The 17,172-nt window shown below is 39.6% G+C and overlaps 1 protein-coding gene across 1 annotated transcript in view; it reads left to right on the top strand.

Annotated features, from left to right (window-relative positions):
* The window catches only part of CNTNAP2 (contactin associated protein 2), a 908,805-nt gene that overhangs the window by 519,618 nt on the left and 372,015 nt on the right, over positions 1-17,172 (top strand). The window contains exon 9 of the mRNA XM_061996383.1: positions 9,772-9,921. Coding sequence (XP_061852367.1) covers positions 9,772-9,921 — 150 coding nt within the window. The remainder of the gene's footprint in view (positions 1-9,771; positions 9,922-17,172) is intronic.

Here is a 17,172-nt window from a genome sequence, read left to right as displayed (position 1 = left end):
ATTCAAACTGTTATCCAGAAGAAGTTCTTTTTACTGTTTATCTGAGGTGACCTCTAGATTTCCCATCAAAATGCAAGCTTCATTGCTCTTTCTCAACGTTAGACCTGAGCAGCTTTATCATAACGAACCTCATTAATTCAGCAGGAGCAACATCCCCCAAAGCATGACATTTCTATGGAAACCTAGAGAAAGTCCCTCCTCCTGGCTTAGAAGTGCTTTCTGTTTGAATGAACTGGAGATTCCTACAGCAGTAAAAACAAACGTAACATTACAAAGACCTGAACTACATGACAAGTGACTGAGCTCCTAAGCCTAACATTAGCATCTGAAGCTAAAATAGCTTTCCTGTGGCCATGTCTTAACAGAATGAAGGCAAACATGAAGGACTTTTGTGTGTTTCCTGATTTTCTATAGGAAATCATAAGTCCTTAGCAAATGAGTAACTGTAATTACCAGCCTTCTGTAATAAACGAGCATTTAATTACCAGTTTGACAGGTCTTGGAAGTTTTAAAAGAGGTTGGCAAATACAAAACAAGAAGCTTTATCAAGTTGCCCTTATTTTTCTCTATTGTTTAACCCAATCCAAAGCAAAGTAGCGTGGAAAGTGGTTATAAACAGCAGGCTACATTACATTGTACTGAATGACTTACAAAGCAATGTATTAGACAAATGATTTTGGTGCAAGTGCCATTTGAAGTTTTTGACTTCCACCAGTGTTCCTGCTGGCCAGGGAGAAGGAACAATGCATAATGAAATTTGATTGCCATTAGATGTACTTTGGAATCTCAGATGTGGCTTTATTATGGTTTTTGTTCCCCATCAAACTAAAGCTTAAACAACATTAGTTACAGCACCAAATTTTCAGCAAAGTTGTGTTTAAGAATCCATTTCCAGATGATCTCTGTGATAAGAAGGTAAGTCATGCCTGAAACAACATATTTGCTGGGGTAAATAGGTTTATTTACTTAATATTTACTTATTTGGTGTGGTTTTTTAGGACATTTGCAAAGCTGCTGTGCTTTTATAACACATGTTGTTGTTGAAGTTTCTTTGTGTCCGTGATGAACAAGTGGAATGGGCAGAGAAATACAGGTAAAAATAAATAGGCAGGGTTAGGGTTTTGAGTGTGTACCATTCTCTGTAAGCATCAATTTAAGCAACAAAATACTGTTGAGCTTTTCAGTTAGCTCAGAAATGTATGTAATGTTCTCTGTTGTAAAGGGATATGTTAGAGTCTTTTTAAAGATGCAGTAATTCCTCAATAGAATTAATTTCATAGTCACATTTGATGTTTGTAGCAACATCATGATGTTTGTTGGTTGACATCATAGAATCATAGAATGGTAGGGTTGGAAGGGACCTTTAGAGATCATCTAGTCCAACCCCCCTGCAGAAGCAGGGTCACCTAGATCAGATATGTTTAAAAACTAAACCTCATTTTGGATTATAACTAAACTTTTCCTGTTTTTTTCTCCTCATTTGTCACTAGAACCCCAAATGGCAGTTTTATAGCATGCTATTTTTAAAAGTGGCCTCATTTCACTAGCAGGCATTTCTTGCCATGGTGGCATCTCAGGAATGACAGCAAGGCCAACAGCTGCCATAACTTTTCTGTAGGTTGTGTATGTTCTCTGTAAGGGCTCCAACCTCAGAAGAAATTGGTTGTTCTCTTTGGTGTTGCTTTCAGGGAGAGGATGGGTTTGTCAGCAGATCCCAAATAGCTAAATGAAACTAGTGATGCTCTGAATGAGAACAGGCTTTCTATGATAACTCAGTCCCCAGCGTCCCTCCCCATTGTCCAGGCCACCAGTGTGGGCACAGTGGTCAGCAGCAGCGTGTGTTCCTGTGACAACCAGCGCGCTGTGTCCGGCCGTGTCTCACTGTCGCTGCCACGGCACCCTTAACACAAGGGAGAAGAATGATTTATTGCACTTCAGCCCAGGAATTGCGGTTTGTCTTCACAAAACGCTACTGACAGCCTCTGCCATGCATCAGAATGTTGTTAACCCAAGTAAAGTGTGATGCAAAGATGAAATGTATCCATGATTTATTGATCGTGGGTCCTGTAATTACTGATTATGCTTATTACAGACCACCTAATGCATGAGGTGCAAGAGAAAATCTGCAGTGCAAAAGTATTACAGCAGTGCAGTTCAAGCCCCTATCAAAAAGAACTTTCAGAGTGGGGAGCATTATATTTACATTCAGAATTTTACATAAAAGCTGCAGAAAGACGTAAAAATCCCCCAAACCATACCCCAGAGGTCTACCAGGTTTTAAGCTCTGCTTTCCACTGTGGTCTCACTTGTGATCTAAAAAACTATTAAATTATAAAAGGTGAGTGGACAAAAAGAACCCCAGCATTTGGGAAAGACGTGGCAGATATTGATAGTTCCTGAAGAGTCACTTTATTCTTCGGTGACAACATTTAGAGTGAAGTGAAAACGCCCTACCCTTCCCCACATTTAACAACATTTCTGTCAGCTTCCTTCATTTTCTTTTCTGGCATCATTTATTTCTCTTCTTGCCTAGTAGAACAAAGAACAAATTAAATCTGAAGATGTGAAATATGAACAAAGGAAACAATGTAGATAAAACCTGGTTTTAGTTCACAAAGTGGATCGTTTGAAGTGATCATTATATTAGGACTTTACTCTGGTTCACTGAGAACTCTGTTCCTTTGGGTTTTTTTGACTGTACCCTTTTGAAAAACATACACCTGCTTAACACAGATGAGAAACTTATCAGTGCTGGCAAATACATGCAAGTTGTGGGGCAATTATAGTCTTCTTTGGACAGGGAGGTGCTGCTTGAACTTCAGTAAACCTAATAACCCCCTGAGCACTGTGACAGGGCATTGCTTTATCACTTCTTTCCTTCAGGCTTCTGATAGAAGAGGACAGGCTGTTTTCTAATCCAGATCCTAGTGTCCTCAGCAAAAGCTTTCAAGATTTCAGACCTGGCTGTATCTGCAGTTGCAGGCAGTGCAGCACCATAGGAGTGGCTCTGCAGAGCAGTTCATGCTGAGCCCTGCAAGTCTGTGCACACTGCAAGCTGCTGCACAGTGGAGACTGGAGCTTTTCATTTCTGTAGCATTAAAGGAATTGGGCAGAACCTGAAAGTTTTCATTCTGCTGGTTTCCTTAATGCTGTACCTTCTTGTACAATGTGGCTGCAAGTTTAATTTCAGTAAGTCCAAATAAGTCTCAGTAAGTCGCTCCTAGTAATTATTCCACAGTTTCATCTGAAGGAAGTACAGTCCTCAGACTTTTGAGACAGATACTGATCTGAAGCAAGGTGCACTGTGTGGGACAATGGGAGATTTGCTTTATGCACACTCTCCTGCAGCATGCTAAAAGCTGCACGTATTGTACACCTCTGTGGGCGTCTGGTTCCTGCACAAAACTGCCTTCTGCTGCACAGAGCTCACTGCTCTTGTCTCTGGCTGCAGAAGTGGCCTTGTGCGAGGTCAAGTCCAGCTTCAAGGTCTCACCAAGGAGGTCTCAGCAACCAAATGGACAGGCATTCAAAGATCAGTCTTCAGGTACAGCTCTGCTTGGTTCTGCCAAGGGAGTATACCAAGAAATAACTGAGTGTAGTTTGAGTAGAATGAAAACCAGTCACGATGAAAAAATAAATGATTGGCCACTGGTATTTGCTGGATTATGTCCACATTTGGTATTTTTATCTGGTGGGGAGCAGTGAGTTTACTTTTCCTATGATTCTTGCCTCTGCTAAATCCTTTTAGAACTGCTGCATTGTGTTTAGAAGCAAAGTGCAGTGTTTCTGCTGTTTATTTAGTGAGGCATATGTGGAGTGATGATGAAATGATAAAAAGGAATTTTGTATAATAGGATTAAGACATGAAAAGGGCTGCTGTATGAATTCCCTTTCAGAAAGCCTTGTGCCTAGGGCTTTGTATATCTTCCAAACAGGAGTGTAATGGAAGTGTTATAGGGGCTGATTTAAAACTGTTGCCAAACGAACAACAAAAAGCTCTTTTAGTATATCCCAAGGAAGGAGATAAAGCTTGATCACCTCTTCCCCCAACATATGCTCCACTCTCTCAATCATGCAGCGATAATTGCTAGAAAATGTGCATCCAAAGACCTGGTTGGATGTCTGAGATATATTTAGGCCCCGGTTTGACAGAGCATTTAAAGATGTGCATGGCTTTTACACCCTTGAGTGATCTACTAAACCATGGTTTTAGATAATTCTTGTTGATTCAGAGCCATTGCTGGGAAGCTTTTCTCAGGGATTTCAATATCAAAACAAAGCTGTATTTCATTTTTTGCTGTTGGTCAGAAAACGTCAATTTACCTTTAGTCACGTGGAGATTTCTTCTGCTTTTTGTATCTGCTTTTTAATTATCCATTAATTATCCATTGTGATTGTGCAAGGAAGAGATACTCTGCCATGCTTTAGTATGCATCTGAACTTGATTAGTCCAAAGATAAGAACAAGCAAAGCAGGTTACCTGCTGAATTCTTTTCACAATTTAGCAATCTAAATAATAAATGTATGGTAAAAATAATAGTAGTGACACAAAAGGGCTTCTCCCCAAAAAGCTAAAGAAATAGACCTGATATATGGGTAGAATAATAGTTGTAAGAGCAGTATGAGTTTCTTAAGATGAAAGGAAAAGTTCTGGTTGGCTCACTCAAATTAAAGTGTTAAGATGCTGAGCATATAGAAATAATAATTCAGTGCAGAATGGTATCTAAACCTGTAAAATGAGTTTAAAGCTTTGTGCCTAAAATGCTGTTTCTGAGATGTTTCATTTCTTATATTTTAAAAGGAGAAAAAAAAAAGGTATAAACCCTTTCCTGTAAAAACCTGGAAGTTTCATAAATGAAATGTGTATGCTGGATAAAGAGGAGTTAAATTACCAGTTTTGGTAATGGTTAGTGAAAGTATTTGAAGCCTAGAAATGGATCAGATTTTGCATTAGAATATCTATGGGTTTAGGTAGAGAAAGTAAGTTGTTTGTGTTCCATGTAGTCTTAAAGATGTGACTGGTTTCTAGTCTAAAAGGTGATGTTATATTGTCTGGATGTGGGCCACAGTGCTGGCTGGTAATTACAGTGTTGTCAGCTACAAACCAGATCAAGCTGGATGCTGATGTGGAAAGAGTTTTGAGGACATCAGGAACAGTTATGCTGAGAAACTGACGTGTGGCCATAGTCTGTTTCTCAGTGAAGATGAATCCTGGAGGCATTAATTAAGATGATTACAGTGGAGCCTGTAGGAAATCCCATTCTAGGGCACTGGATTGGATTATTAGAGTCAGTGTTTTCTGATTGACATGGACTGGGATCGAGGTGAAGGGCAGTGAAAAAAGGTGTATTTGATCATTAACAGCAGCATCCTTTCTGCAAGCTGAAACTCCAACTTCCAGTTACATCTTTTTTCATATCTAAGGCACAATAACTTTTTCATTTGCTGAGAACAAAGAATGTGAGAGGAAGAGCAGTGAGAGGGGAAAGCTAAAGCTGATTCAGCAGTTGCATGAGATTCTCCAAGTGTCTAAGCTCAGAATATGCAAAACATACTTCTGTCATTCAGATACAACCACTCTTTCATCTGGTTTTATGAGTTTTCAGTAAAAGACAGAACAACAAAAAATCCTTACGAGTTGGACCATTATTTGCCAGGTTTACAGTCCATTTCCTCAACATCACCACCAGTAGCCAAGCTGCTATAGGTTTGAATGCTCTAAAGAGTGTGCAGCGTTGTAGTTGTTTGTATTTGCTGAATTTTCAGTTTGCTGCACAACAGCATTTACCCAGCAAACAGGAAAATGACCTAGTTGCTTGATTTGTGTGGGTTTTGTTCATTATTACATACATTCTGTATAAACAAGGCTAGAGGTGTATCTAAAGCTAACTGCTCATCCTTTTCTTCTGGCATGAACTCACATAGAAAACTCAGTGTAAAGAAAGTATCACCAATGGGTTGAATGTTGACTTGTTTTTAACTACTTACCTATAAAAAGAACCCTAAGCTTAAATATGAGGATAAAATTTGTTTAAACAGCTTCATTTTTCTTGGAGAACCAAGAAAATGGGTTTCTGTTGGTAAAAAGAACCCCTTGAAGGACTGCATTTTCAACTGTCTTAGCTTGCTGATCATCTAGATAACAGCTGAAAAAGAAGTAAAACTGAAAATGAGAAGGGCTTTCCTGAATCATGAATCCTAAACCAGATTATTTAGTTAGATACTGATTGCATAAGCTAGCTAAAATATTACCGTAGGAAGAGCTGTGGTTTTGTTTTTCCAGTTTTAAAATCCGATTAGCCAAGCCCAGAAACACACAGCTCTTGTAATTACATCCTGGTGATTTGATTTTAGTTCTTCTGATGGAATATCAATGGAATATATAGCTGTAGATTTGAACTCAGCTGAATGTTTCAAACAAATTGTTGCTGGCTTGTTTTCCTACAGCCAGAAGTATGGGTGCAAAATTGTAGGGAATTAGCAAAGGGTTAGGCACCTATGGCACAATCTTTCTTGGGGATGCTGATGACACTTCTTACACATCATCACTGGATCTTGGGTTATGGTCACAAACCAAAATTACAAGGAAACTGTTCTTGTGTAGCAGACATCACGCTTTTGTCTTCAGGAGAACATTGGCCATGTGTATCAGCAGAGTGTATAACCAAGCACTCACTACTAGCCACTGTGTGGGTCAGTGCCTTTTACAGGAGGATTTAATTGCACACGATTAGCTGCAGAAGGATTTGAGGTTTTTGCTGCTGCTGTTTTCTTCAAGGCATAACCTGACCAGATGCTTCTTTCCAAGTTCTCCATTACGCATTAAACTCTTGTACTTTTTTTAGTATTCATTAATCTAGTCCTTCTTCCATGTCTTGTAATAAAAAAAACCCCATCTGTTTCTTCTTGTTCAATCAAAGTGCCTACCTCAAGAGTCCTACTTTTAAAATAATATCATTTAAATAGAAACCCTGGATAGGGAGGATGCATTTCATTAACGTATTTAATTTGCACATGAAACCAAGCTTTTCCAGAACTCAGCAGGGAATTTGTGGTGACAGCAATGTGTGTTTCTTTTTTTTTCTCAGCTTGTGTACCTTGAAGTTACTCAAGTTACAGGAGTAAGGAAAAAACCATCTAGAATGCAAATAAATATGTGTGTCAACTCAGATGAGAGATTACATGGCGTTGAGAAACCCTCATTGTGCATTTGGTGTGTAATCCATTCTAAACCTTCCAGATGAAAATTCATGTAATAGGAAGGACCATAATCTACTCTTGAGTCTTAGTTTACAGAGAGATCTCAGAGAAGCTTGACTTTATGTCCAAGCAGAATGAATTCCTCAACGTACGAGGCGTGTGATTAAATATTACAATAAAACAGCTTGTGCAGCTGTACAAACTTATCCCCTGTGAGAGAATATACCGTGTTTCCTTGTAACAATTTAAGTCCCTGAAAGAGAGCATTATCACACTGAGAATGGAGAGTTGATGCTGCTGCCTCTAAAACACGTGTAAATAAAAAGCAGATAAAGAGGCACAATTTGACACAAGTGGTGTAAAATCCTCTCACCTCGCATTTAAAGGCGCAGCTTACAAACAATTCCGGGCACAGACTCAAGGAGGAGTGGTGGCACCTTGGAGGCGGGTGGCCTTTGGGATGTTTTAGTATTAAAATGACATTAAAATGAGCAAAGTTCACACTAGGGACAGTGTTTTGTCACGATTTGACAGACCATTGGCTCAGGGTACCAAAAGTGCTGCTGATCAGTTCTAGAGGACCCTCCGTGAGGGCAGCACAGAGCTCCCTGCACCAGGTAAAGCTTTCCGTGTCTTTCTTGATGTGTAAATACCTCGGACAGCACAGCGAGTTCGATCCAGGGGCAAGAGAAAGGCAGCGGTGCTTGGGATGCTCGTGGGAGATGGATGTGTTTGGGAGAACTCGTGGGACACGTGCCGTCGTTTCTCTCGTCGCAGTCTGCGATGATGCAAAAGCTGGTTTTTTGGAACAACACAAATAGTGGTGCAAAATAGGATGCACTTTCTTGCCTATTGCACTCTCGTTTCTTGTTTTTTTCCAGCATCCCTCTTTCCAGAGTGCTTTAGCCATGCCCTTTGTTGCAGACTGCTGATGCCAGCAGTTTTGTCCCTCATGTTTCAATAGCCAAGTTTTAACTTTGTCTAGAAGTCTCTAGTTATTGTCTTTCAGTTCAAGGAAATACTACTACCCCAACTAAGAAAAAAAAAAATGAGATAACTTCAAGGTGAGAAATTGGGCTTTGAAGCATATTCTGATCAATTTCAGTTGTAACTTACGCAGTAACAGTTTTGGTTTGCAGCTCTAATAAAAGGCATGTCATCTTTTCCTTTCTGAGTTTATGGTTAGTAATTTTACCTGGGTACTGATTGTATGTCTTTTCCTTTTCTTCTTTGTTTGTCAAATGTAACGAAACTGAGAAGAGCTTGCAAACAAAGCTTGTTTTTGTTAGCAAAAATCTTGGTAAACAAAACTCAACTCTTGTTTAGTCTACTAGTTCTTTCACCAGTCCGTACAGGAAACACTTCTTTATTGATACACCTTCAAGAGGCTTCTTCCACTCTGTTCACACAAACAAATATTGCAAGTTGTAACACTGTGTGCTATTTCAGGACTTGATCTTGTGTTTTAAACAAACACATGGAAGGAGTGTGTGTGTGTGTGTGGGAAACGATCAGAAGTTCAGGTTCACCTCTGTGCTGTTAATGTTATGGCTTGTTCATAGAAGACAACATTCTTTTGACTGTTTTGGAGAGTTGGGCAGAGAGAAATCTCATAAAATTCAACAAGGGCAAGTGTAGAGTCTTGTGTCTGGGAAAGAAGAACCCCATGTACCAGCACAGGCTGGGGATGAACTCTTAGAGAGTACAGGGGAAAGGGACCTGGGGGTGCTGATGGACAGCAGGATGAGCATCAGCCAGCAACATGCCAATGACATCCTGGGGTGGATTAGAAGGGCTGTGGGCAGTAGGTCGAGAGAGGTTTTTCTCTCCCTCTCCTCTGCCCTTATGAGATTGCATCTGGAATATTGTGTCCAGGAGCTACTGGAGAGAGTTCAGTGCAGGGCCACCATCCCTGAACCTCCCTCAACATGAAGTATATAAATTCTGGGGGTTTTAACAGCTGTGAATGAATGAACAGATCCACGTGCTTTCCTGCTGTCAGTGTTGGGAGGATGGCACTCCCCTAAGACTGCAGATTTGGCAGATGTTTGCATGTTCTGTGGTGCCTCTGTAATGTCTTCATGTTCTGTGACTAGCCTCATATCCCCATAACAGGATTAGCTGTGAACTCAGCTTCTACAGGAGCCTTTCCTCCTACTTTTTCTTGCAAATATCTAGCTTCTCAGCAATCACGAGTATAATGTGCCCTTTGGGCTTGTTACTCACTATAGTTAAGTGGAATAACGTCTTTTCCTTCTGAACTTGATCATAAAAACAATTAAAAGATGTTCTTTATTAGTAAAATGTAGAATACAGCCTTTTGATGGGAAAGGTGAGTGATAAAATGTGTAGTTAGACACACTTACACCTGACAGCACAGACGCTTGGGTAGTTCCAAGACTTGTGTTTATGATATAATGTTATTTTTTTGGTAATAGCTACTTTAATAACTATGTCTTGTTACCACACCGAAATGATTTCATTTCTGCAATAGCCTTCATTTAAACCTTACAAAACGAGCCTGGGAGAGACACCCAGTACAAATGGTCCAATGTCTTTTGCACTTCGTAGGCTCCGGTCTCAATGACGGGCAGTGGCACGAGGTCCGATTCCTCGCCAAGGAGAATTTTGCTGTCCTCACCATTGACGGCGATGAAGCTTCAGCTGTTCGAACAAACAGCCCTCTGCAAGTCAAGACTGGAGAAAAGTATTTCTTTGGAGGTGAGAAAATATCAAATATCTACTCAAAGTACTGCTGTCTTTTTCTCTACGTGATAGGTGAAACGGAGCTTGGAGTGTAATTCATTTGTGTATGTCTTTATATGGGTGTAATTCATTTATATATCTCTTTATATGGCTAAAATAGCTAGGCTCTGCTCATCAAAAAGTAAAATACCAAGCTTAATTTCGGTGTTAAGAATTTCTTTTTCCACACCTTATCATCCTTGCGAAAGAAACCCTGAGAAGTTCTGCACAGGAGGCAATTGAGCTTAGAATCTTTTCTCAGGTCTCTGAACATTTCAGCAGACCACTCTCTGAAAGGAGCACTTTCCATTAATACTTTTAATTAAATGGCACTGAGAAGAAAGATTAACTTCTTTTCCCAAGTTTTGAATCCTGAAGACAAAAAAATATCATTGTTCAGGACAGATCTTAAACTTTAGCTGATTCCTTTAGGAGCTGTCGTGATTGTGGCTAATTAACTTGTCATAAATTGAAGTCTTAGGTTGTTCAATATTTCTGTCTATTGCCTAGAAATTGCAGCTTGGGTGTTTATTCATTTTGCTCTTCTATTTTAGCATTGATGGGCATCCAAAAAAGACCGTTAAAGCTCTTGTATTTTTAAAAATACATATTTAAACTTCTATATTGGAAAGACTGTTTAGCATACCAAAAATACTTTTGTACTGTCATATACAGAAAGGGCTCTTTAACTAGTGGAAGTGATGCTTTTTGTACTACTAGCCAGGTTTTTTAAACAACATTCCATTCAGTCGTTGACCTGCAGTCTTTGTTCAAGCAGAATTCTCAGCAAGCTCAAATGCTGAGATCAAAGACGACTTGTAAGTTGTACTCTTGAAGTGTTCCATACGTGTAAGGTTGCACATGAAAGCTTCAGGGAGAAAGCACAAAAGTAGAATCTGTCCATTTTGAAAACTTTTCTTTTTCCCCAAACTTAAAAGGTACATATCTAATAAAAATAAAATAGAAATAGTCATAGTATTACCCAAGGGATAGAAGAATGAGTGGCATATGTAGTATGCTAAGTAGACAAGGAAAAATCCTTTCAAGGTTATTCTCATTTTGTAATTTCCAATTCAAAATTCATCTGTCACAGGAGGTAAACTTCTTGTTCCTGAAACATGCTGCTTTTCCACTACCCTGGATGAAACTAATGTTCTGAATAGGATTTGTTAGTATATTGCCTCAAAATAAAGGGTTCTAGCGTAGCCAGTTGCCACATACTAAAGCCTGAAAAGTGCTTTGTTATCAAAACATGCTTCTAATTTGGCAGAAGAGTCAGAGGCATTCTCATTCAACTATTAACCACACATAGGAGAAAGTTAACAGAAATGCCTTATATAATACACCCAGTCTTACACTGTCAGTGTTGATAGGAAAAATCCCCAGAGCAGTGTTACATATCTGGAAAGTAACTGATTTGTTTCATCTGCGCTGTCTTTTACCTCCAACTCTTCAGTTGTGAAGGGATACATTGCCTTGTCTCTCTGGGTAGCTTGTGTGCCATTCCTCAGACCAAATCTGGGTCCATTTGCTGTCCTTTCAGTTGTATTCTGAAATCTGTTTGAACTTGGGATTATTGATGTGTATTTCATAAATCCACCGTCCTTCCGTTAGAAAAAAGCCTGCATATACATATTGTTCCAGTGGGATATGAAAGTCAATCATGAACTCCCTGAGGTGTCATTTGCACATCTGTTTACCCAAAGACTTGGTCCTGTTGCATAAGCTGTGGGGATTTTGTTTTTCCTTGTTATCTTTTACAATCAGAAAGGTCTTGTAAAGGTGTAGCAAAAGAATAGCCATGCCCCTGAACCTTCCTGTCCAGTTTGATATCAAAATAAGAAGTCTGCTCTTGCAACACGGCAGTTCTGCATTTTAAAGCTCTCAAGCTGTGAATCTGAAGATTTATTTCTGACCTGAATCTGAGGAAGCCATTTATCTTGGTATACTCCCACATGGATGTTGCTATATATATGTTAGCTACTTTGCTTTATAGACCCGTGAGACTGTAACACAAAGCCAGCGTTTCAGATGTGTGTTAGAAACCTAACCCTTATATCTACTATCTGCATCTTCTGAGGCAAAGGCATTTTCAGTCTGTTCCCTCTATATGTACATGTTCCTCTGTTTTTTCCCCTTTGTAAGCACTCCAAGTTATGGTTGTTGGTAACTAATCCTTGCAAGAAGAGAATGTGGAGGTGAGAATAGTGGGGAACTTCAAGCTTTCGGATTACTTGGTAATTGTCATTGAAGCTGTTTTCATTAGTTTCATGAGGAGTAAATTCATCCAAGAGTGTGCCAAATACTTTATTTCTTTTCTTTTTACAAAGATAACTGCATAGGAAAGAGACAACTGCCTCAAATTCAGAGGATGGTGTGGCTTTTTTTGCAAACTGCTAGATGGCCAGCAGAAAGAATTATCAGTTCTTTGGTGATGACACATTCTCAGTGTGAAAAGTCATGCTTATTTTGAATATTAAACCTTGGTGGTATTACAGTTCTAATGGATATCACAGATGCAGAAGTGAAATGATCAGTGTTGAAGATAGCAATGTTATGATATTCATCCCACCCCAACTGCTGTACTTCTAGATCTTAGAAAATACTGTACCAGCTCAGTCCATTGAATTAGTGTTCAGAGAGCTTGTGCAGCGTTTCTGGAAGGCTCCGAGCAGTCTTCTGAATGGAACTTTCCTGTTTCATCTTTGAAGAGATACCACGTGTATGTGAAGGCTTTCTTCTCCAAACTCTCCTTGATTGCAAAACAAGTGCCCCTCTCTCTTTTCTGGTTTCCTGGTATCTATCCATCTATATATATATATATCTATCTCTGTATATATACATACACACACACTGTATTTACCATAAAAAAATAGTGTGTCTTTGCTGAGTAACAGATGTAAAGGTTGCCAGATAGCTGATTTCTGTGAACATAGCTGCAGCTTTTACTTGTAAGAGAAGTACAAGATATTTGTGACCTTTTGAGACAGTCTATTTTTCAGAAAAATGGACATTTTCTTGTGTTGTCCCTTGGAACTTTACACTGGAAATATCCCATAGTGTTACTTTTACAATAAAAATAGGCAATCACAATTGGGAATGGGTTAAAAATTGAGTGGGCAAAGAGACTGTTGCTATGCCAAATATAATTATTAAGCATTCTGGACAAATCAGAAGTATTAAGTTGATTTACACAGATAGGTTTACAGCAATGACTGGCTGAAAATCCTTAATTTTACCCCCAATATTTTGATTGGAACTTGGTTATGGCTCAGTCCAGCATAGCTACTTAACTAACAGTGAATGTAGAGTGTCGGTGGGTTGATTCTTGGCACTAGAGACTTTGGCACAGGAAGGGACAAGCCTGTGTCTCAGAGTGCTCCTTCCATGCATGGGAATGGGTACAGTAAGAGCCAGTTGAGTCCTTAGTAGCCCTTCAGTAGGCACTTGAAGGTGTTGACAAAAAACCAGCTCATTTGGACACCAAGCAGTAATGCTGAGCTTGGATAGTCAGGCTCCCTGTTGAGTAGCAGCCTCCAGCTACAATTTTGAGAAAGCTGGCCTTTTAGAGACAGCTTGAGGCCCCAATTGACATTCTGGCAGTTTCCTTCAAGACAAGTTCTTAAGTGTGTTCTGCTTTTTCCTTCGTTTATTCATTCATTTAAATGGACAGGCTTGTCACTGAGCACCAAACCCAGATTCTTACATGTACAGCAATATTCGGATAAAGGAGATGTAGAAACCAGAAACTTTTGTGAGTTCTGCCCACAGAACTAACCTTGTCTAGTTTTGAAAAATCGTGACTAAATCATAAGAGGATTCTGTATTTCTCTGTCAGAGAATAAATCATGTTCAGTAGTGTTACAGTACTTTTGGTGGGGCTTCTTTCTTCCTTTGTGCATCTCCGGTGCTGTTTCCCAGCACTACTAAGATCTTCCCAAGAGACATATAGCAATGATGTTTTATTCAAGCCCAAGAGTTAGGGGAAGGTGTGTTAAGATCAGACATTTCTGCAGATTCTGTGTGCTGGTGTATGTGGGAGGGCAGGTGCTAATTGCATATTACCCTTCTGTAGAACTGTTCTTCTCACTGGTTTTGTTTTTCTTCTGTTTCTTATGTTGAATTTGAGTTTTTAGAAAGAAGTGCACTTCGTTTCCCTACTAAGCTCTAGAGAATGATGTTTCTTTGTTATTTCCAATTATCTGCATAAAACAAAATGCAGAACAGAGAAAGTGAATCACAGAGTGAAAATGAATCCATTAATCTCATTTGCACTGTTGGAGATAAAGGACTTGTGTGAGGCGTCTTAAGCTTGCTCCAAACCACCTAATAGCTGCCTGGTGCCCAGAGGAAGTAGTTGAGAGACACAGTTTTGACTTGTTTCTATTCAACAGTATTTCTTTTTAATTGTGTCTACTTTCCCTTTTCACTGGCTTAAGGTTGGGAGAGTTTTTAGTACAAGTGATAAATCTTTATTGAGAACAAAGTTATGCAGTGAGCATCTGTCAGTCCACTGTGCACCGCCTTTTCTGACAGGCAAAGATGAATGGACTATGCAGTAAGTTTCCTATGGGACGCCAGTCTGTGCCATATAGAAGGTCCTTCCTTTCTGTTCAGCTGTACAAAGCACACTCTGGAGTCTTGTTCCTGGAGTAGAAGTCATTTGTTTCCAAGTGTTGTGTTGGTTTAAAATCCCATGGAATTAGAGTTGGTGAAAGGAGGAGATGGCTAAACTGAAGATATTAGCCACAGACTGTTTATCTAGAAGTTTCTTAAAAATACAAAGCCCAGAAATAGTCTTTTGGCTTTATTATCTTGTAGGCACTAAAGCAAATTTCTGTGTATGGGAGATAACAACAAATTGTTGAGTACATTTCCTTTTACTGACGAGGGTGAGGGAACACTGCAACAGGCTGCCCAGATGAAGAACAAGGAAGGACGTGTGCCATAGATAGTAAATCTACGTGAACATGAGATGGTGTAAACTGACCCAATGGAACTCTGTTGTCTCTAGTTCTGTGTGTATATGAGTTAGTTCCATTTTCACTAAATACAGTGGTCATATTGTTGTTGCTTCAGCCTCAGTGAGATGCAAATTGCTTCAATCTCTGAGTGTTACAGAAAATTCAGTTAAAATAGAGGAAATTTCCTATAGATCCTGACTCAGAAGGCAAAGGAAAAGGCCTTTAAAAACTTAGTTCTCCTTTTAGAGGAAGTTTTACTCTTGGAGAAGGAAATGTCTGGTGAAGACCCGTAAGGGAGCTATTGGAGTCAGACTCAGGAGTGCCAATTGTACCTATATCCTATATATCCCTCTTGCTGATACTTTAACAGGGCAACCTACAGGGTCTTTGGTATCTGTAGCTGAAAAAGCTACCTATGGGAGAAGGGTGGGTATTTCTGCAAGCACTGTATGTTGGGAGAATGGTTAACCAGTACTAATCCTTAGACAGTATTAATCAGGGCTGTATGGTTTAGAACACTGAGAAGAATGTAGTCAGTTGGTGGAATTAGGAATCACAAATATGTCTGAGTGAGTCGACTTGTGAAAAATAAACACATTTGCTTTCATGGTGTTTGAAAACACTCCTACACCGAAATGGTGGAGAATGCTAATGAACACTTGAATAGCACTTCTTCACCTCTTTTTGAAGCTGTCCTGGTTCTCAGTTTATGAATGTGCTTATTGTCCACAGTCACAATTCAGCTCACCTTCAGGAGTAAAGAAAGTAAAGGAGAAAGAAGAGGTAAACCCTTGGTGGCATCAATAGACTATATTGTTTTCAGAGGCTTTTCTTGTTTTGGGAAGTGACTTACTGGTGCATCTCAGTGGATTTTCCACAGATGGTGTGATTTCCCTCTTTAAAAAAGACAACATGCTTGGGCCTCCACTTCTCCCTCTCTCTCTCTAAAGGCAGACTGAGAGTTTAAATCCATGCATGCCTACAGTCCCAGGCTGATGTTACCACCTTTCACTGGAGACAACAAATCCCAGCGTGTAACGCTGTCATTCTACAGCTTTAACAGGAATGCTTATTAGAGATGCTTTTGTAAATCATGAACTAGACTTTAAGGGCTTATATCCTTCCAAAGAAAGAACTTTATTGTATCTCAAAGTCACCGGCTTAGAGCTGATTTATCTGCATAAATTGGCAAAACTGAACTGTGAGGCTGAATCAGAATATTTAAAGCCTTGTTTTTCCTTATCAGCAAAGCACCGAACTTCCCTTGCCAAGTATTATACAGGTGAAGTAACAAGTTGGAGATGCACAAATCTCCAGTGTGGACTGCTGATGGTAACTGGCTTATTGCCCGGTTTAAAGGCATTAAATTACCTTGTCAGTGTCAAAGTACATCTACTTGAAGTTTAATTTGAGGAGGACAAGGATTTGGTAATGCAGTATCAAATATTTAATATTGATGCTCTCTTTAGGAAGGAATTGATAGTTCACCAGCAAACTGTTAGACTATTTTGATTTATTGAGCCCTGTCAAAGACACTATCATTCCTCTTATGCACTCGATGGCCACAGTCCTCCTTTTTGTTCATTGCTTTGCTTTTGCTTTGCTGCTTTTGCTTCTCTTTTGCTTTGCTCCCTCTCCTGTAAGACAGAGCAGTTTATCTGAGATTGGACACTTAGCACAAATACTAACCTTTGAGCTGTTAAAAAGTCCTGTGCTTCTGAATGAACAGAAGAAACAGGACATGTTGGAGGGATGATGGTCACTGCCAAGGTTATATTGTAAACTGGAGAAAAGTGAAAGTAGATCTGTTGCCATGGCAATAAAAGATACTGTTAGGCTCTTTCAGTTCATCAGCCGTGACACCAAGTGGATGCATAACTGGAATGGTCTTGCAAAGTGATTTTCCAGGCCTTCTGCTTCTGAACTGAGACCTGCATGCTTATCATTTGATCTGATCCGAGAAATCTGAGTGAGGTCATACACTGTGACTAGTAATCCACTGCGACTGAAAACCCTTGAGTAAATAACCTTTTAGGCATCAATAAGAGCAAACCAAATAGTGGTGAACAGAATAGCAGCATGTATGATGTTTGTGTGTTTCTGTTAGAAGACTCTGTCTTTCATCTGCAACAACAGAAGTACTGTTTACATGGCACTAAGGATATTTTTCCCAGGCATCTTTTTCCAAGTAGATGGGGCCTCAAAGCAAGTTTTTGTGAGAGTGCTTCATCTGCTTCTTACACATCTTTAGTTTTCTCAGTTC

Source organism: Colius striatus, chromosome 5 (genome assembly GCF_028858725.1).
Source record: "Colius striatus isolate bColStr4 chromosome 5, bColStr4.1.hap1, whole genome shotgun sequence".
NCBI classification, from domain to species: domain Eukaryota; kingdom Metazoa; phylum Chordata; class Aves; order Coliiformes; family Coliidae; genus Colius; species Colius striatus.
This window is presented reverse-complemented; position numbering and strand designations above follow the sequence as displayed.